Here is a 21,091-nt window from a genome sequence, read left to right on the forward strand (position 1 = left end):
CACTCTTCCCGAATGTCCCGTCTTTCCAGTCCCCAGCTCAGCCTGCATGTCCGACCAGAGGCTGGCTGGTGTGACCACTGTTCTGCGTTCCTGAGGTGGGAGGCTGGGGTTCGAGTGCTGGTTCGCTGTTGTCTTGCTGTGTGACCTCAGGCAAGCCCCTTTCCCTCTCTGAGCTCCAGTTCCCTCCTCTGTCCAGTGAGGGGTGTGGATTGGAAGCTGTGTGTCACTTCTGGTACAGACCTCAGGGCTAAGCTTTGTATGGTGCCTTGTCCAGCTTCTGGAGCACAGCCTGTGCTCAGACAGAGCTTGTGGGCAGCTGACCAGGGCCGGGGGGTTAAAACAGGGCCCAGCTTCAGGGAAGAAAATGAGTTTCTGGCTTGCTGGGCTTTTGGGATAGGCTGACTGGATTCTTTGCTTCTGTTGGGCTGAGGGAGGTGGGTGTGAGAAGGCATTGGGCCCATTTGTCCCCTCGGAGCCTCCCCAAGCGGGCACAGCCCCAGACACCTGCTGGAGAACAGCCGGGGTTCAGGCACCCTTGGCAGCTTGTCAGGGCAGGTGCTCCCATCTGGGCACTGGGGTGGTCCCCCTGTATAGTAGCCCTCTTCTCTGCTGCCAGGAAGGACAGCCGCAAGAAGGGGCAGAGGGAACAACATTAATTTCCTCTGGGCAGGCATGGGGAGGAAGAGTTTGTTTTCATCTCATCTTTTTCCCCACAAAGCCCCTGCACGCCAAATGGTCATCGAGGGCCCCCAAACACTCCCTCATTCACTACCCAGATACAGGAGGGGGAAGACGAAGCTAAGCCAGAAAGCCTCTGATGATTGGTCGTTGGGCATTTTATCCACAATCAGGTTGGTAAGAGCTGCAGGCTGATGTGAGCACCTAATGCAGCTTTAGGTTGTAGCAACAGAGGTAGCAGCCCCAGAACAGAGGAGGGGACTTTTCCACCTGCCTCTGTGATCGTTAAGCTGTACCAGAGCCTTGGTTCTGGCTCTCCCACCCCCATCTACAAGAGAGCAGGTCCAGTGGGAGAGGATTCAGAGAGAGCCAGTCAGGATTATGGGTGAGGAAGGTGGGTCTGGATAGCAAACCCTGCCAGGACAGTTGGAAGAAAAATTTGGAGGAAAGGGAGGGATCCAGGTAGACAGAAATCAGCTGTTATAAAGGAGACAGAGCTATCCCAAGATGGATTGATTGATTTATAAAGGCATCCATCTCTCTCTTTCCATCTATTCATCTATCCATAATCCATCCTTCTTTGCCCATCCATCCATCTATCCATCCACTCATCCATCCACCCATCCATCCATCCATCCATCCATCCATCCATCCACCCACCCATCCATCCATCCGTCATCCATCCAATGATCTGTCTGCCCTCTGAGAGGCGGTGTAGCGTGATGGTACCAGTTCAGGATGAGTTTGATGAGGTCAAGCCACAAAAACTGTCAGAGTCCATCACCCTCTGTGCTTGTTCGTCACTTTATTATCGATTTGTGTAACCTCTCTGAGCCTCCATTTTCCCAGGTGTAAAATGGGGATAATAATACTCGAGTGTCTTTGAAGGTTACACACAGCTGGCGAGTTGCCAAGTCCAGGTGACCACGCAGACAGAGATGTGTTTGCGGCTGGACGTCCAGCTCAGCAGGGCCTGGTGCTGGCAGGTTTCTGTGTTCACAAATGGACGAGCCCCCTGCCTCCAAGCCGTGTGGCACCCACCTCCTGGGGAGAAACCAGACAGTATTTGAGCGCGTCACGCCAGCATGTTGTGGCTGCTGCCCCCCACCTGGCTTTATGTCCGGGAGCTGGTTCTTCCCCGGGAGGGAAGAAGCCTCAGTTACCTCCTGTGATCCGAGGTGGGAGGAACAGGAGACAGCCCACAGCCTCCTGCCCACTCCTCAGTCCCTGGTAGTCAGGAGCTGCGGAAATAAATGAAACTGTATGGTTGGAGTAATTTGCTAGTTTGCTTAAGTAACACCCCCAGTCAGAGACATGACATCAATACATTAGTGCGGCTCGGGCTGCCCCAGCCGGGGCGGCGCGCCGAGTGGGGTGGGTGGATGCCGTGAAGTGGAAACGCACGGACTGGTGCTGGAAGGCAGTCGTGGTGGCCACGGCTCCGGCCGCGACTGCAGCGTGGCGAGGGGCTGGCCTGGTGGCCTTGAACGAACCTGAGCTGCTGACCCAGAGGTGTGGAGTCAGCTGGACCAGCACCTAGCATTGCTTCTGCCGCTCACCTGCTGCGGGACCTGGGCAGGTTCCTGACCTGGGACCCTCGTTCCCCAGCTTCGAGGCGGAGGTGACAGAGCCCACCTCGGGAGGGCCCAGCCTTTCTACCAAGGGTGTCTGGCCCAACAGTCAGGTCCCGGAAATGGCAGGCTTCTCTGGGCTGTCCTCCACGACCCTGCTCCAGATGCTCAGGCCCAGGCAACCTCTCCCCTCCCCGCCGGCAGCCTGAGCCTCACTGGAGAGAGGGGGCTCTGCACCGTGTCACCCGGGGTGCTGGCGGGGGCTTCGCTTTCCAGACTTCTGCTGGGGCCTGCTTGGGATGGAGATGGTGAAGCCAACACGTCTCCTCTCTGCTCCTGATTCTTTCCTGTGAGGAGAGCAAGAGGACGTCTCGGCATCCCTGGGCCAGGCTGGGATGACAGATAGGAGGATGAGTGAGGCGGGGAGGCAGAGGGGCCTTGGGGAGCTCATCCCCACGGCCTGGTTGGCAGCTCGGAGGGGCAGGGGCCAGGTCTGGTCCCTTTCGTCTCCAGGGACTGTGGCCGGGGCCAGAGTCCCCAACGCTGCCCGGAGTGGGCAGTACCTTAAAATGAGTGAAGTGGGCTGGGAGTGAGTAGTAGCGGCAGGTGGGGAGTGGGCAAACTGCCCTCTGCTTCCTGTCTAAGGGAAGCACAGGCACTCAGCACTTGCCTAGGCCAGGACGGTGAGATTTTAAAATTGATTGATTGATTTTTAGAAAACAGAAAGAATGACATTTTATTGGAATTTCTCTAATTTTTAATGTTGGCAGCAAATGCAAATTTAGAAAAGCCAAAAACATATGCCAAACAAAATACGTCTGTGGGCAGGGCTGGCCTGCTGGCTTCTAGTTTGCAAACTCTGGCCCAGGGAAGCTGACTTTTTCTGAACATCAAAAGGCTTTGTGTGTTTCCATTCACTGTCTTGTGTAATCCTAGAATGGTCTTGCGAGGTAGGCGTTATTCTCCCTGTTTCACAGGCGAGGAAACGGAGGCCCGGGGACGTCAAGTCACATAGCCGGTTAGTGGCAGAACTGGGTCTGGGACCCAGCTGTCAGCCCCTGGAGCCCATGCCTGTCATCGGACAGCCTCCCAGAGTTGACAAACACCAAAGAAGAGAGAACGCTATTTTCTCAAACCTGTAAAGAAGTCTGGGTGGCCGGTGAGGCAGTGATGAACAGATTATGCTTTTCTGCTTGTTTTGTGAAAAACTTCTCTCTCCGTCCTGGGGTCCCCACCTCCTCTGTGGCCAGACTCGGAGGCGAGCGGCCACCCAACAGCCCTTTGCCACGGCCATGGAGCCTGGGGCCAGGCAGAATGGGCAGGTCCCAACTGCAGGGATGGGAGGGGGGTGGGCTGGAGACGTTTCTAACTGGGTTCGTTGCAATTAGAATATGATAATGGTTGTAGTTATGGTACCTGGAACTTCATTGTGTGGCACAGGCGTAAAACTCACCCTGCCCCTTCCTGGAGCTTCCACAGTGCTGGGCACACGGGGTTCTTCCTGGAGCCTCATGGGGAGCTGAGTCTGATCCCACGTCTGTCGCAGCTGACCTGGTGTTGTGGGCCCCGGTTCCCAGTAAGGCAGACAGTCCTCAGAATTTGGAGAAGAGGCGTTTCTGGAATTGGGTTTCTGATAGAAGGCTCACACGGCAGAGGAGGTCGAGTTTCAGGTCATGGTCAAGAGTGAGAAAGCTCTGCTGTCCCTGGACTGTGTTACCCCTGGGTGGGACCAGCCACAGGGAAGGGGCTTGGCGGAGCTGGGGGCCACACGAGGCCCTTGGCCCCCAGAAAGGGGCGGTTACCAGGCACACTCACGTTGATCAGAGGGGAAACTGAGGCTCAGACAGGTTAAAGTGACCTGCTCGGATGAGAGGTGACAGAACCCAGGTCCGCTGGCTCCAAAGCCGGACACTTTGCCCTGTGTGTGCTCCTGTGGGAGTCATGGTCACTGGGAACGGAGAAGACGCCTCCTGAGGTGTGGGTCTCTGTTAGCCCGGGGCGGTCCTCTGGGCAGGTTCCCTTTCACATCACCCTGGGACCCCCGACGGGAGGCCGGAGCCAGAGGTGTGGCCACGGCTCTCGGTGGTCAGGATGGGGCCCTCGCCCTGGCCTTGTCGAGGGCGCTTTCCCGGGCTTTCCCCGAGTAGGTGGAAAGTCTGGGGTCACACAGGACTGCCTGGCCACGTGGCCTCCAGCACATCATCCCGCAGCTTCCGGAGCCTCAGTTTCCGCGTCTGCATGATGGACGCGATGAAGGCCTGGCTCCATGCCTGACGTGTAGTAGGGCTTATACGTGCACGGGGTCGTGCTCACTAGCCACTCACTGCTGAAGAATTCGGACAAAAGAAGCGACTTTCTTGCTGAAACAGACGCAGAGTAAAGTTTGGTGTCTTTTGTCGCAGCTCCTTCAGAAACCAGAGCTCAGGTGGTTTAGAAGTTCCATGCCGTGGCCGCAGTTACTTGTCTGTGAAATGGCTATGGAATGTCACCATTCTCCTGCCTGGACACCCCGTCTCCCCAGGGCCCCATGCTGGGCTGGCACCTTCACACGCCCCTTGGTGTTTGCTTGACCCACCAGGGCACGCCCTTGGGGAGGGGGCAAGAAAAAGGCTTGGGCCTCGGGGTTCACCTTCAGAATTCATTTTTTTATCCTAATCAGGTACCATCATGACTCTTTCTCCGGGCCCGGAGAGCCTAGCAGCTGAGGCTGGTGGGAGATCGGGAGTCCCGGGCCTGAGCCTGGGGTCAGGCTGGCTGCCGGCGGGTGTTGGGGAGCCGGGGCGGGTGGCGGCCAGTTTACTGAGGCCGAGGGGCTGTGGTAGCCTTGGGCGGCTGTGCTGGAACCCAGCCCATGGCCAGATCACCCGGGACGCAGTGCACACACCTGCCTAGGGCATCTGTGACGTAAGGCCCCAGAGAAAGCAAGGGGAAGAAGCACGGCGTCGAGGAACCGCGTGGAATTTGCAGAGCGCACAGCTGGAAGGACCCTAGTGTTAGCTCAGTGTATGTTATACACGGACGGTTTTGTTTTGTTCCCACTTAGACCGTGTTTTGACTTTGAATTCCATGGCAGTAGGGGTGGGGATGGGCAGTGTAATCTTTCCCGAGCGTAGGGTCTCCAAAGGGTTGACCTGGGCTCTGCAAAGAACTTGCAGTCCCTGTTAATGTGGAAACTAACAAGTCAGACCCCCAGGTGGAGGGGGCCTGAGACATTGAGGCTGGCGAGGCAGGCCTGGGGGCCCAGGGCAGGGTCTCCCTCCGGTGGAAAAGGGGCCCGGACAGAAGAAACGGGGGTGGGGGAGTCCTGAGGATGAGCCCGGGTCCACTGCCGCTCAGAGGCCCTGCAGGAAACTGTCCAGCCCCGTCCCGCTGGTCTGGGGGGCAGGCGGCCTGTCACCCAGCAGCGGCGGGGGCAGGGAGGCCACAGGGATGGTGACCAGGTTGCTGCCGCCGCCTCCGATCAGAAGGCACCTGTCGGCAGCGGGGGTCAGCTCTGCCAGGGGGTCCAGGGGCTCTTGCCTGCCCCCTCCCCCCGGCACTGTGGCCTCCGGAAGCCAACAGCGGCCACCGTGTGTCTGTGTGTGTCGGCTCTGCAGGCAGCCTGCCCTACGAGTACAAGATCGTGATCGCAGGCAACCACGAGCTGACCTTCGACCAGGAGTTCATGGCCGACCTCATCAAGCAGGACTTCTACTACTTCCCGTCCGTGTCGAAGCTGAAGCCGGAGAACTACGAGAACGTGCAGTCGCTGCTGACCAACTGCATCTACCTGCAGGACTCGGAGGTCACCGTGCGGGGCTTCCGCATCTACGGCTCCCCGTGGTGAGTGTGCCTGGTGGGCGCCGTTCCGACCGCTGGCGACCGTGAAGCCGTGCTGGGGTGGGGGGATGGAGGAGGTGAGGCTGAGTGCATGGAGGGAAGAGGGGCTGGGAGAGGCTGCAGAGAGACCCGGGGCCAGCTCTCCCCTCATGCTGTGTGACCCTAGGCAGGTCGCTGCCACTCTCTGAGCCTTGGTTTCCCCATATCTTGCGAATAATTATATATGCTATACTGTCTCACGTATAGACACGTACTATTAGTATCCCCATTTTCCAGGTGAGGAAACTGAGGCACAGAGAGGGTAAGGGCCTGGCTGAAGGTCACACAGGTAGGAATGGGCAGAGCTGAGATTAAACCCAGGCAGTTTGGTTCCAGAATCCTTGCTTTTAATCATTATTCCACATGCTAGGAATGTCCCTGTTGTCTGTCCCTCTGACACACACAGACGATGCACAGGTGGGGGGGTGATGATTGATTAGCCAGGTTAGGAGAGGCCGTCGGAATTTCCCTGGAAGACCAAAGGCCTGCTTTACTGTACTGGGGACGGCAGCTGTTTAAAAAAATCACAAGTATACATCAAACCTTTGTTCCCTGCTGGGGACACAGAGCAATCAGACCTCATCCCTAGGCTCACCTGGCTAAGTGGGGATCAAGGTGAGAACAGGTCATGATGGGTCTGCGTGGTGGTCGGTGTGTCCATAGCAACCCCCGTGACGATGGTGATGATGGTGATTAAGATTGTGATGATGGTGATGGTGGCAGCAGAACATTCCTGAACGGTTACAGTAAGCTGGGCCCTGGGCTTAAATCCCCATAAGGATTGTCTCTACTCCTTGCTCAGCCTTGTGAGGACTGATATATCCTCCCCGTCCTGTAGTTGGATAGACCACCTGGCCCTTAGAGGCCCAGCTGGCAATGGCCACAGGGTGCCAAGTGCTGGCAGGGTGAGGAGGACACCCTACACAGGAAGGAGAGACCTCACGTGCTTGAAAGAGTGGTTTGATTCCGGAAGGCTCCCTGGAGGGGGTGGGGTGACCTGAGCCACAAGGGAAGAGAAGGGCATTCACAGGCGTGGAGGGGTAACAGGGCCTGAGGCTGCACCATCACCCAGAGCAGCACACGTAGGGAGGCTGACGGGCGATCTGGGGGGACCCGGGGCCTGTCCGGGTGCAGGGACTTCAGGGAGAGCAGCTGCTGACACAGTGTGGCTGGGGAGCCCTGGGGCGGCCCTGGCTGATACCACATGGTGACCACCTGCTGGCTAGAGGCTGTGAGGGGTTTAGGACATGGTCCCATCCTCCCAAGGCCTCCTCATGGGGCAGAGGGGAGATCCTGGGCTGTCCTGCCTTCCTTGAGCCCCAGGAGACGCCTGCTGTCATCTCCCTGGTCCTCGCTGTGTACAGGGTCTCCACAAACCCTCCCGGCGGCCTGTGAGGTCCTGACGAGGACTGGGGTGGGGGGCCCTCAGGGATGTGATGAGCTCGGGGCCAAGGCCAGGAGAGGGGAGCAGATGGCCGAGTCTGTCTGGCAGGCCGTGAGAGCCCAGACCTGGAGGGGAGGGCTGTTAGGCAAAAAAACAGAAGGAGGTCATTGTCAAAGGAGGAACCAGTGTGAGCAAAGGCGTGATGGTGAGCTGAGCACGATGGGAGGGGTGGGGCGGCGGGAGATGAGGCTAGAGGGTCAGGAGGGTCAGGTGCCAGACCGGGGAATCTGGACTGGATCTCTTTGCCCAGTGGTTTCCAACACCCTGTCTCCCCTGCACACCCACATACATACCCACACACACCCACATACCCACACACACCCACACCCATACACACAACATTTTGTTTAAAGTTAGATTGCTTAGAAGTTAACAGCACGGCTTTGGAACCAAACTGCCTGGGCTCAGCTCTTGACCTCACCTCTTACGGGCTGTGTGACCCTGGGTGAGTCACTTAACCTCTCGGTGCCTCCGTTTCCTCCTCTGCACAATGGGAGTGATGGGGCACCTCCTGCAGGGGGTGGGTGCAAAGATGTCAGGAGGGTTCAGCTGAGCCCAGTGGCTGCACCAGGCTTTCCGCGAATGGAGACATCATTCTTGTTATTTGCTATGTGGAGCCCCCTTCCATCACAGCCTTGCCCGGGACCCAGACGTGGGATGGAGGACAGCAGGGGGTGGGAGCCGGCAGGTGTCACTCAGTGTCCTTCCCACCCCACCCAGAGCAGCTCTGTGCAGCCCCACAGCTGGGCCCCGAAGAACCCCTTTGATGGCCAGCTCCCCAGGCTCCTGGCCGGGATGTCAGGCCAGCCCTGTGGTCCCCTATGCCAGCTGCAGGCCAAGAGCTGCTGCTGCTGAGGCCTGAGTGAGGCCGCTGTCAGCCTTGCTGGAGTCCAGCTGCTCTGTGCTCGAGCTGCCTGTGGTTTCTGCTTTGACTTCTGTGGCTCCAGCACGGGCAGTTCTGGACCTTTTAGTTGCAGGCCCCCCGGGGCCTGAGTGAGAGGAGTGCCTACCTTCTCCTTGACCCTTACCTTCGTCCCAGCTGGACGCACACCCCCGACCCCATGCCGTGGCGGGCCCAGCACCACCAGGCTGCTACACAGAGAAGGGACCCCAGGAGGGCTTGGTGAGATCCAGGAGGGCTCCCTGTTGGAGGGGGTATTTGAAGGAGGTGTGGGGTTTCCATAGGCGGAAGAGGCAAGGGAGGAGCCATATTTCGGAGCCCCTGTGATGTGCCGGACCCTGCCGCACTCTTCTTGGGCTGTTGGTTCGCGGCCCTTAACGCCGAGAGCTAGACGGCACCTCGTCTGCATTCTGAGGTGCAGGCTGTGAGCTGGCATTCCGTGCAGCAACCCTGGGTTCCTTTAGGCCCCGTCTGGGGCTGGGAGCAGGTGGTGTCATGTGCTGGGGAAGTTTCACTAAATTTCCCCGTGTGTGAGCCAGTTGCCTGCACCTGCTTCCATGCCACCATGGCACTAATCCTGAGTTCCTTCTGCCACCTTCCCCCCTGGGACCTGCATGCCTGGGAGGGTGGGCCCCTGCCACCAGGCCCCCGGAATCTCAGCAACTGTAGCGGCTAGGAGGTTGGGTGGTAAGGGAAGGGTTGTTCAGATTGGGGTAACACCACCTCTTAGCTGTGTGACTCTGGGCAAGGGCCTAGCCTTTTCTGGTCCCTCTATACAGGGAAATGGTACTGCCAACCCTATAGGGGAGTTGTGAGGGCTGCGTGGGCCCATCCAGATGAAGGCCAGGCCCAGAGTGTGGCCTTGGAGGTTGGTTGTGGTTATTATTACTGGGAAGCCGCTGGGGTGGAGACCAGGACAGAGAGAGCTCTGTTCCCGCTGATACCTCAACAGCCCCTAGGGTAGGACCAGGCCTGCAATCCCCTCCTTTTACAGGAGGGTAAGTAGAGGCCCCGGTGAGGTCGTGGCTTGCCCAGGGCCACACAGTGGGTGGTTCTCCGGACTCTCAGTCTGATCCAAGATGGACGCCCTGTTATGAGCGCCTACTGTGCGCCAGGCGTGGAGCAACGTGCTCTTCATGTGTCCCTTGGTCCTCTGAATAGCCTCAGGGTGCACATCGGCCCTGTTGGCCCATTGAGACCCGGGGATCAAAATGATGTTCTCATGGCCTCCCATGGGTTGGTTAATTCATTGATCAAGCATTTGTCCCATGGCCACTCCGGGGACGTGCCACGGGCCAGACAGACGCAGCTCCTGTCTTTGCGGGGTCTTTACCCTCGTGGGGGACACGTCAGCCACCAATTCCTTGGTTCAACGAGAGCCACGGAGGAGCAGCTCTGGGAGCTGGGGTCGGGGAAGTCTCCCCACAGGAGAGCCAGAGATACAAGCAGCTCTGGGAGCTGGGAAGGGTGTTCCAGGCCGAGGAAACAGTCCCGGCAAGACGCAGGAGGCGCAGAGGGCTGTGGATGTGCTGGGGGCGGAGTGTGGCTTCCAGGGTCTCCGTGAGAGAGCGGAGGCCAGAGGCTGGGTCATCAGGCCGGGCTGGCGGCTGCCACGGTGGGTGGTGGCCTCACCCTGGTCTCCCAGCGCTCAGTGAGTCGCAGCTCCTGTAGCCCTGCGTCCTCAGCCCGTGGGGACCTGGTACATCACACCCAAGGCCTGGAAGGGGCACAGTGCTCGTGTGTGCAGAGCTGACTTTCAGTCACGCTTGTGCCCTGGACCCAGACACACCAGGGACGTCCCCACCGCCCTGACTCTCACTTCACATCTGACCTCGGCAAGTCACGTCTCTCTGAGCCTCTGTCTTCCGTCTGGGCAAGGGGGCACCAGGGTCCTCTCTGTGGTGTCGTCAGGTGAAGCCACGCTGGGGAAGTGGCACTTATCAGTCCCCAGGAAGGTATTCCTGGCCAAAGAACCTCGTGGCCTGGCTGCCAGCTCTGCCTGGCTCGGGGGGCCCCCACTGTCTGTCGAGGTTTAGGCTGGGCGAGCTCAGCCCCGGGCGCCTGGGCGTGTGGCAGCTTGTTAGGACGGGATGGACAGCACAGCTGGTGGCGATTATTATTCAATTCAGATGTTCAGGGTTTTCGCTTTCTTTTTCCCGTGCCCTTAACATATTGACTAACACGTGGAATACAGGCGACTTTCGCAGCATCGTAACACCAGCAGGCGGGGATCAGGGATCAGATAAACCAGTAGCCGTAAGTAACCTAATATCAGTGGTACCTGGGGCATGTGGGCAAAGCTGACCCGCGCTGGGGGCAGACCTGTTCTGTGTCGTCCTACAAGGCAGAGCGGGGACACAGAAGGCAGGTTCTCAGCAGTGTGGGAAGACAGTCCCACAGGCAGGAGCCCAGAGGAGAGGCAGTGGGGCCTTACTGAGTGGTGAGCTGCCCGTTACAAGGGGCATGCAAGCAGAGATACACTGTGGCTGGGCCTGGTGTCCTCCCGGCTCCTCCTCCGTGCAGAGGGCCACTGTTTCTCTGCCTGAGGCTGATGACCCCCTGTAAGCAGAGGGATGCATGGGCCTGGGGAGCCGCTGGGGTGGAGACCAGGGCTCTCAGAGAAGCCCTTTTGGCGCTAGACTTGGGACGAGGTTGGCCTTGATATTGAGGACTCACCAAAGCAAGCTCGGAGGAGGAAGCAGACAGCAAACTCACGGTCCCCATGTTACCTAAGTGTTACCGCCAGGGGATGCTCTGCTTGGGAGACTGGTGGGTCAGATTTGAATGGTTCCACTTCTTGTGAGACACACTCGGAGGCACACAGTGGCCGCCAGGTGCCTGGCCCCCTGCAGGACTCTGGAGTCCCAAGAATGGGTCCGGCCTGGCTGTGTCCCCCGTGACAGGGCACCATCACCAATCCCATTTTGCAGGATGGTCAGAGGCAGAGAGAGAATAATTTTGTAATGTGAATATGTCCTATGCGATATTTTAAATGTACGTACACTAAAAGAATTGTGCTGTTTGTCTGAGGTTCAAATTTAACGGGGCATGTTGTGTTTCGTCTGGCCACCCGTATCCTGAGACAGTTGGGCTCTGCCTGTTTTTCGAACTTTATAAAAATGGACTCATGTGTTGTTCCAGGACTGCTTTTTTTCACTCGATATTATATATGTTTAAGATTCTTCCATGTCGTCATGTGCAGTTGTGATTGGTTCTCTTCTCAGTGCTGTGTAGGATTTCATCGTATGAATATATCACGATTTATTTATCCGTTCTAACCAGTTCCCACCACCCTTGCTTTGGGCCCATTATAAATAATATTGCTGTGAACATTCCACACGTCTCTTAGTGCACATAGAGATTCAGTCCTGAATGTGCGTGCATGTGGACACACACACACACCACACACACACACCCAGGGACGGAGTGGTCAGGTCATACGCTGTACAGCTCTTTGGCAGGGGTTGCGCCAGTTTTCCCGTCAGCAGTGCCCTGCCTCACCTCCTTGCCGGGACTTGGTGTTGTGGGCCTTGCAGATCGTACCCATCTGGTGGCTGTGCTGATATTTCAAGGTGGTTTTCATTTGCATTCCCTTGACGACCCGCGAGCTTGAGAATCTTGGCCACTTGTGAAGGGCTCAGGTCTTTTGCCCATTTAAAAGATGATTGGGTTGTCTGCCCTTTCCGTATTGGTTAGTAGAGATTCCTTATGTATTCTGAACGCGAGCCCTTCATCACATGTAACGTGTAACGTGGCTTTTCCTCCCCTGTGACCGGCCTCTTCCCTCTCTTCAGGGTGCCTTCAGCTGACTCAAAGTTCGTAATTTTGGTGGAGTCAGATGCGTCACTGTTTTCCTTTGCAGTAAGTGCTTTTTGTGTCCTATTTAAGAAATCCCGCCCCTGAAGTCATGAAGATGTTTCCTTGTTATCTTCCCACATCTTCACTGTGTTGCCTTTTATCAGTATGCTTAGGTGTTGGGTCCACTGGCAGTGATCGCATTGATGGTGTGAGGTAGGGATCCCGTTTTGGGATTTTCCACTTGGCCTGGCACCAAATATGGAGCTCATCCTTCCTGGCTGCTCTGTGTTACCCTCCTTGCCTGGCACACGGGGGCTGTGTCTGGGCTATCGCCTGCTCCTTCAGCCCACCTAGCTCCAGGGCCACACTGTCTTAACTACTCCAGCAACCCATTTCTTTCATGTCTCTTTTCCCAACTAGAACAGTTGAGGCTCCAGGAGAGCAGGGACCTGACTCCAGGGCAGGCTGCATCACCACTTCCCCGGTCCAGTCCGGCATGGGAGGGATGGAGGGCTCACTAGAGCCGCCTGCTTGCACGGCCACCCTCCCGGGGCACCGTGACTTTCTGGAAGTCATCTCTGGGCCCCTCAGATGCAGACTCGGCGCTGAGCCTTCGCCGAGAGCAGCTTAGAGGAAGGGGGCGGGAACCATCCTCAGAAGAAGAGGAAGAACTCAGCTGTTACAAAATCCTAAGTGTTAAAAAAAAATCCCGTATACATACCGTATTCATTTATGGGTTTTGGATGCATTTTTTGTTCTCATTTAACTGAAAACGGCCTTGATTTTTTTTTTTTTTTTAAGGAGTGAGGGAGGGAGTGAAGTTGGCACACAGCTAGTCCATCTGGTCTAATTACTTCTGGTATTTTGAAAGAAGACATCTAAACCTGCTGAGACAGGAAACTTTGAGAAGTGGTGGCCGGGCCGCTGCTGGGCGTCTGGGCGCGGAGCCTGAACCTCAGCTAGGAGGCCTGGCTGCCTCCGGGCAGGGCAGGGCCAGGCGGGCAGCCGGAGCCTCAGGGACCAGCTCTCTCCAAACAGCCAGGATGTGCTGGGCCCAGCTGAGGGACCTCAGGTCAGGATCTCGGCTTCTGTGAAATGGCAACGGGACAGTCCCCTCGTGGGGTTGTTCTTAGGATTCAGAGAGGTCTTGTGCGTAAAGTTGCTTGGCACACAGGCATTCGACACACGGTGGTCCCACCTACCCCCAAACCTCTCCAGCTACTGCCTCGACTGCCCAGAGAGGGGGCTGGAGGAGGTTGTGTACGTACAGCCTGCAGGGGCTGCGGGCACAGAGAGGGTGGCCCCTGGACAAGGCTGGCTGTGGGTTCTAGCGTGAGCCTTTGACGGCCTTCCCTCCGCTTCCCTGTGTGCACAGAGCAGGCCCGCTGCGGGGGGTGGGTGCGAGGAGAAGGCAGGAACTGAGCAGCCTGGGAATTTAAACTCTGTGCCCTGAAGGTGCTGGGGCTCTGCTTCTTGATGTGACAGTAGCAGCAGCACAGTTACTCTTCTCACTGCTGACCCAAAGGCTCTGAACTTCTAGCTGCTCCAGCTGCTTGAATTCTTCACAACCGTGAGTGAGGTTTGACCCTTGTCCCCATTGTATAGCTGAAAAGACTGAGACCCACAAAATGAAGCGACTGGCTTAAGGTCCCACAGAAACTGAGAGCCCAGATGGGCCGGGATGGAAGGATGGAGGCCCTACCCAGAACGGCAGACAGAGAGGTGCTAAAATAAAATGCTTTTTATTATTTTTATTTATTATTTTTTTTGCGGTATGCGGGCCTCTCACTGTTGTGGCCTCTCCCGTTGCGGAGCACAGGCTCCGGACGCACAGGCTCAGCGGCCATAGCTCAAGGGCACAGCCGCTCCGCGGCGTGTGGGATCTTCCCAGACCGGGGCACAAACCCGTGTCCCCTGCATCGGCAGGCGGACTCTCAACCACTGCGCCACCAGGGAAGCCCATTAAATGCTTTTTAAAAGACTTGATGAAATACATCTTTTTGGGAAAAAAGAATAGAGAGGATGAAATAATGAACTCCTAGCTTTTCCCTTGCTTCTCAATGCCTTTCACCGTAATGTGGTCAAGGGGGTGCCAGGGGAGCGGGATCCTGGCGGCGCCAGGGCCTGAGAGAGCCCGCGCTGCCCCCGCTGTCCCCGACACCGCCAGAAGCTGATGGGAGACCACGGTGAGCCCAGTTCGGACTGCTGTGTCCCGCACTGGGCTCCGGACCCTCTGTCCTTCTGGCTCTGCTTGAGGAATGGGTGGGCCTGGGGCTCAGTTCCGGCCACCTCACCCTTGGCTCTTTCTATTAAGAAAATCTTTTTCACCTCTTTAAAAAAATACTCATTTTTCAGTCTCTCTGGTAATTCTCCAAGGTGTTTGGGGTGTCGTAATTTGGGGTTGCCCGCTCAAGTTCTGCAAGGCTCTATCTGGGGGATCCTGGGCAGCCAGGTTTAGGGGTGCCCCTCAGAGAGGATGTCTACCCCAGTCTGTGGGTGCACCTGGCCAGGGACCCCCTTCTGCTCCGTTCATGGATTAGAGGTTCCTGGGCCCACGGGCTCACGGCCTGGGGAAGCCTGGGTCAGAGGTCCAGGGGAAGCTTCCCTCTGGTGGAGGCCTCCCCGTGGTCCGCTCTTTCCCCGAAGCCGTCTGGGGACCCAGCTTTCTGGTCACAGCCCCTGCTGACCACCGGGGCCTTCTCTCTTGTTGCTTCAAGGTCATGAAGACCCACGTTCCCTGGTTCAGAGGCTGGCAGTGCCCGGGCATCCAGCACTGTGCTTACTTACACTTCATCCTGCGTTTCTAGGTGGTTTCAGCACAGACCGTGGCCTTGATCTGTTCAGACAAGAGAGGCCAAGGCTTTCCCTCCCCTTCAATGCCTGAAACCCCCGTTCAGCAAACTTCCCATGAGACCGCTGCGCAGTGGTCCCACCTGCTCTGCCTTTCACTCTCAGCAGGACAAGGCAGGACTGTTTTCATCCCCGCCTTACAGAGGAGAGAGGTGAGGCGGGGCGTGGGTTGGTCAAGCGACTGGTCCAAGATTTCAGCTGTAGGCAGAGCTGGTGCCAGGTTCCCGCCCAGGTGGGTGGAGTTGGGGAGCTTGCGGGGGGCGGGGGGGTGGCTGGCTTTGACCTGTCTCATCGGCTGCTGCTTCCCAGCCTGGCCCTGGCCCCGTCCCTCCTGCAGCCCCTGTTGGGCTGCAGAACCACAAGGGGCTGGCCTTGGGGGCCTAGCTCCCTGGCCCCGTGAGCGCTGGTCGGAGCATCACAGAACCTCAGCGGTACTTCCCTCCCTTCCCGTCTAGAGCCCAAATCAAGTTGCGAACAGTCCGTATCTGTTCAAGACAAGCTGGGAAGCCTGCTGACCGCGAGCCCTGCCCGAGCCTCGGTGCCCCCTCGTTTGGTCCTGTGACAGGGACACGACAGGCGTGGGAGGGTCCCCGAGGGACCCAGCAGTGTCCTCCACCAGTGGTCGCTTCCCTCTCCTCCCTCCGCCGGATATTATACTCCTCAGCCTGGCACGACTGGCAGTTGACAAATTTTGATGGAGGGAAGAAATTCCTCGTGTCTGGACCCACACGGTGCTATCTCTGCACGAGCGTGTGCACACACGCACATGCAGACGCATGACGTACACGCGCGCACACACACCACGCGACACACGCACACACGAGCACCCATACTCGCACGCACGCACGCTTTTTCTCACCTCTCTCACACTCAGCCTCCCTGACACGCACGGGATTTCTCTTCTGCTCCTTTCCTATCCTTGTCTTCCTTGATTTCACGTTGTTTTCTTTCTAGAAGGCCCTCGGCACACACGCGCGCACTCTTCTATGTGAGATTAATGTTTGCACCGAGTCCTCTGCCTTCTCCCAGCTGCAGAGGAGTCCCAGCGAAAGAAACGATGAATGATTCTGCGCCTCGGAAGGGTGGGGGAAATTCATTAGGAAAGACAAAGGACCCCGTTCTTTGGTTCCACTCGTCTTGCTGCTGGCTTGCCCTAAGTGTGTGTGGGGCAAGGTGTGTGACTGACAGCCCTGGGGACACGTCGCTGCTCGTCCTGGCCCTGCCCCCTCGCTGGCAGCCACAGCTCCCCTGCTGTGGCAGCGTCTCCCCCAGACTCCCGCTGGGCTCCCAAGCCCGGGAGATGCAGGGAAGGCGTAAGGCAAACCCGCCTCCACCAGAACTGGGACGTCCCCAGGAATGGGGGCCACCTGTGGGGTGAGGAGTCAGCAGGAACTCGCTCGGGGGACCCAGGCGTGTCACCGACGCTGAGCCTTGGTTTCCCTGTTGCAGATGGGAGCACAGCCTCACTGGAGTGCTGAGAGGGTCCCAGGACACACATGGGCCAGTGCCACGTGTCATCCTCACCTGAGATGCTCTCAGTGTTGGCTGTCTCTGAGAGAAGGCAGAGGCTGTATTTGGCTCCGTGGAAGTGGCCCCGGAAAGCCTGGCCTTTGGGGGAGGGGGTACTGGGGCAGGAAGAACAAACAGATGAGGGTCAAGATGAGTGCTCTGTCTGCAGCCGGAGAGGGAGTGGACCTGGTCAGGCTTGTCTGAGAGCTCAGGGGCGGGCTGGCTGCTGGTGGGGAGAGGTCCCTGCCCCGCCCACACTGCAGCTCTCACCCGCAGAAGGAGAGGCGGAAGCGGGAGGGCACCTGGTCGGTGGGGGGATGGGGCGGGCCACTGTGAGAGGCTGTTCCCTGCCACCTGTAGGGCAGCCGCCCCTGCCCTCACCTAGGGAGCGGGCTGCCTGGGGAGGCAGGGAAGGTCCCCCAAGGGCGGTGAGTCGGGATGCAGCCGAGGAGGTGAGCATCACCTCTGAGGCCTCATCAGTGAAATGGGCACAGGATTCCCCCAGGCAGGTCGTGGCAGGGTGAGGGGGAATGGGAAGCTCAGCAGATGGTGAGAGTTCTGGTTCTGGTTGTGGAGCTGGTGGTGGGTCTCGGGGCTTCATGACAGCCAGGGGCTCTGGGGAGGGCTCCTGGGGAGGGTGTGGGGAGGGGAGGGTTAATGCTTAGTTCTTCCCACCTGCCTGCCTGCGAGGTAGAACACCTGTCAGTTCATTCCATCATTCATTCATTTGTTCACTCATTCAGGCACGCTTTGTGCAAACCCACCCTGAGGTCCACCTGGGCCCAGCCATCAGTTGGGCAGGATGGATTCAGGGATGATTTGACCCAGGCCTGCCCTGAAGGAGCCTGTATAAGGGCACTTAGAGCAGGGAGGGTCACTTGTGCTTGGGGATGGAGGTGATCGGGGAAGCTTCCTGGAAGAGGTGGCCTTTGAGCCAGGCCTTAACAAATAATGGGTCATGGACTCTGAGGAGAGGCTAGGAAGGGCATTTCAGATGGCTGAAACAGGATGAGCAAAACCCAGAGGTGGGGAAAGGCTGGGCCTTGTTCAGGAAACAGGATTGTCGTGACTGGTGGGTGGTGAGCTCACTGGGGAATCTGCGTAGGCTGGTCCGAAAGGTGGAATGGGGCAGAGCCCAAGGCCTCCGCACTCCAGGCCATGAGGCTCGGGCTTGTCCTGGAGGTAATTGGGAGCCATGGAAGGTTTTGGACTAGAAGAGTAACAGGGTGGATGAGAGGTGGGGCACCAGGAGCCAGAGTGCAGCCAGGCTCAGAGGGACAGGCAGGCAGCTGCCACTGAAGAGGGAGAACCTGGGGCCCAGCCGCCCCAGCGGCATCCGGGTCAGCGGCCCACTGGGCACAGGATGCAGGAGCCAGGAACCCTGGTCCAGGTCCCTCTGGCCTCCCGAGTGTCCTCAGACCCATGACTTCTCCGTGCCATCATTTCCTCATCTCTAAAGTGGGGGCCTCCTGACAGCTTTGTCCCGAGGATTAACTGAGCAGAGGGGTGAAAGTGGCTGGTAAAGTGGGCTTTGCTGAGGAAGGTGGGCAGGATTCCTGGTCCTGTTGCCATCACTCTGGGACTGAAGCAAGGGCACAGGCTCTGGAATCTGCTGTCTGGGTTGGAGCCCTGGCTGTGCCACTTGGTTACCGGGTAACCTTGGGCAGTTCTCTGTACCTCTGTGCACCTCAGTTTGTGCATCTGTAAAATGAAGCAGTGATGGCAGTCGTCCCTCGGGGTGGGTGTGAGGATTTGGAGGCTCGTGGAGAGCCTTTGGAGCTAGGCCTGTGTGGGTGTCCCCTCGGTGACCCCTTGGCAGGCGGCCTCTCAAGGGGGCCCCCCTCCCCTGGCCTCTGCCCTCAGGCGTTGCGCCCTGGCCTGGGTGCACCACTGGGCCCAGCTCTACCCAGGACACCCTGGGCCTCCTCCACCCCCATCCCTGGGAAATGGGGTGGCCATACTCCAGGCTGATTGAATGGCCCCTGGTACACCCCCTTTCCCGGGGCGTGTGCCTTACCTGGGGAGATGGAAAACCCAGAGCCGGGGAGGCTCTGTTTCAGCCGTTTTCTACAGACAGGCATCGCCCCCCTCCCGTCTGCCATTAGGGAACCGGGAATTCACGCTCCAGGGGGAAGCCGTTTAATGATTGGCCACGAGGAGGTCATTTATATTGGCTAAGCGGGCCTAATTAGACTGGATTCGAAGGTTACCATAAGCGCACAAAAAAGCTGTTAAGGGGTTAACCTCTGAGAGATTACATTGTATTCACCGCTCTGTTAAAGTTTGAATTAATTTTTCCCATGGGTTTGTTCACATTCTAATTTTCAACTAAATGAGACATCTGTTTCAGAAAAGGAAAATTTGCTCTGGTTGTCATGGCAACTATCATTCTGTAAGGAAATTATTCCAATGGTTACTTTAGAACAGAAAGACAGAAATTCAGGACATAAAGCCGCCTGCCACGGCTCTGTCGGAATTCTGATCCATCCGACCTCCTCGGGGTCTGTGATGTGTCCCGGACGGTGGGTGGACATCAGGGCTCCTGGCCCTCAGGGCAGTGAGGCTGCGTCCAGGCGCCAGCTGCACTGGGGATGGGGACCGTGGCTCTCTCAGCGCCCACCGTCTCAGGCATTCGTGGGTCTCAGCCCACGGCTGCCCCCAGGGTTGGTGGGGAGCTCGGGGCCGGGCTGGATCCGGGCTGCCTGGATGACAGGCCCTGCGAGCCCCCGCCTGCCCTGACCTCTGTCTGGAGCCCCGAGCAGCCTCGCACTTCACCTCTGGCCCCAAAGGGCCCTGCTGGGCGAGGAGAGAGGGTCAAGTGACCAAACGCAGGACGCCTGGGACGTTGGGGCCGACTGCGCCCTCGGGAAGGGCTGGTGCCCCCCATCCCTTAGGCTCCCATTCCCATGACACAAACCTGGATGGACGTCACGCAGGAGTGGCCGAAGGCTTTTCCAGACCCTGGGGAGTGAGGTCACCCAGAAGAGTCCGTCTCTCCCGCTGCTCTGGCCCTGCTCTTGGCCACCCCTGAGAAAGGCCTCCCCACCTGCGGGCCGCCCTGAAAAATGTCTCCTCTGGACGTTTCCATGCATGACCTGACTTTTCCTCCTCCCCACAGCAAAGGCCAGAACATCCCCTTTTCCCAGTGACAGAGCTCCTGGGAATTTGGAGGCATTTTTGCGATGATGGTGCAATTTCATTCCCTTACACCTCCTCCCACCCACTTTCTTTCCCTCCCCTCTGTGTCAGGCAATGGGTGGGGTAGAGCATCGAGCAAGAAGCACCCCCCTGCCCTCATGGGGTAAGATCTGGGGCCATAGGCATCCTTATCCCAGTTTACACGGTGAAAGAGTCTGGGTGCGTCCAGCCCAGGGGCAGAGCCAGAGTGTCTGATGCCAACTTCCGTGCCCTTGAGCAACCCCTCCGGGCATCCCAGGGGGCAGGGTGGATTCCACCTTCCCAGGATTTGAGGTGATGTGTTTCCAAGAACCACGGAGGTATATCTATGGGGAAACGCCACCCCCAGAGGAAGGCTCGTTAGTACTGGAGGGGGACGTAGGCAGGGGCTCGTGTGGGTCAGCTCCTGGGGGTCTGTGGGGTCTCTGATATGTTACAGAGTGTCTTTTCCAAAAAGTCACTCCTTGCTGTGGCTCATGGGAGCTCACAGACGCCTCCTCTCCATGCTGATGAGGCCTTGTCCCCTCTTGTAAATATTTGATTAGGTTTTTGAAAAATGGATGCTGTGTTTGGAAGGCAGCAGAAAGGCATTGCTCCTTTTGCTGTAAGCTGACAGGCTGTGGGCTTCTGGGGGGACTAGTGGGCTTGGCGTCATGAGCAGCTTCCAGGCTGCTGCAGCCTTCCCTGCAGGGACCCCGCCCTGGCTTAGCCAAAGTGGGGCTTTGAGTACGCCCAGGGTCTGAGGGCTTCAGAAATTGCAGAGCTGTGAGCTCAGTATGTTAGGGCTGCCAACTGCTTTTGACCAGGAACCGTGGTAGGAAAAGCATTTGTTTTTTTACATTGTGACTCAGTACACCCTTATGTGGGTGTCTATTTAAATATAAATATATTTAACTGAAGTATCCCTTCCGTGCTATGATGTACTCTGATGTTGTCTATTCTTTATTTCCCCCTTTTCCTTTATTTTTTTAAAATGCTGTTTGACCCTTCAAAATGCAGTTTGAAAAACCCTGCCCTGGGCCAAAGGTTTTTCATCCAGGTTCCGTGAGTGGGTTTCAGGAGGGGTCCATAGTAATGATGGTGATGATGATGGTGATGGTGGTGGTAGTGGCGATGGTATTGATGATGGTAATGATGATAATAATGGTTATGATGGTAGTGGTGGTGGTGATGGAGATGACGATGGTGATGGTGGTGGTGGTGACGGTGTCGATGTTGGGGATGATGGTGTTGGGGATGATGATGGTGATGGAGATGAGGGCAGTGGCAAAGCATTGGACCAGGCACCGTTTTAAGCACTTTACA

General features: G+C 57.6%; 1 protein-coding gene across 1 annotated transcript in view; it reads left to right on the plus strand.

The window, feature by feature from the left end:
• The window catches only part of MPPED1 (metallophosphoesterase domain containing 1), a gene marked incomplete at its 3' end in the record, with an annotated part of 62,792 nt that overhangs the window by 32,951 nt on the left and 8,750 nt on the right, over positions 1 to 21,091 (plus strand). The window contains exon 3 of the mRNA XM_082667051.1: positions 5,850 to 6,071. Within this exon, the coding sequence (XP_082523177.1) occupies positions 5,850 to 6,071 (222 nt within the window). The remainder of the gene's footprint in view (positions 1 to 5,849; positions 6,072 to 21,091) is intronic.

Source organism: Grampus griseus (assembly GCF_964374135.1).
Source record: "Grampus griseus genome assembly, chromosome: 11".
Classification (NCBI taxonomy): domain Eukaryota; kingdom Metazoa; phylum Chordata; class Mammalia; order Artiodactyla; family Delphinidae; genus Grampus; species Grampus griseus.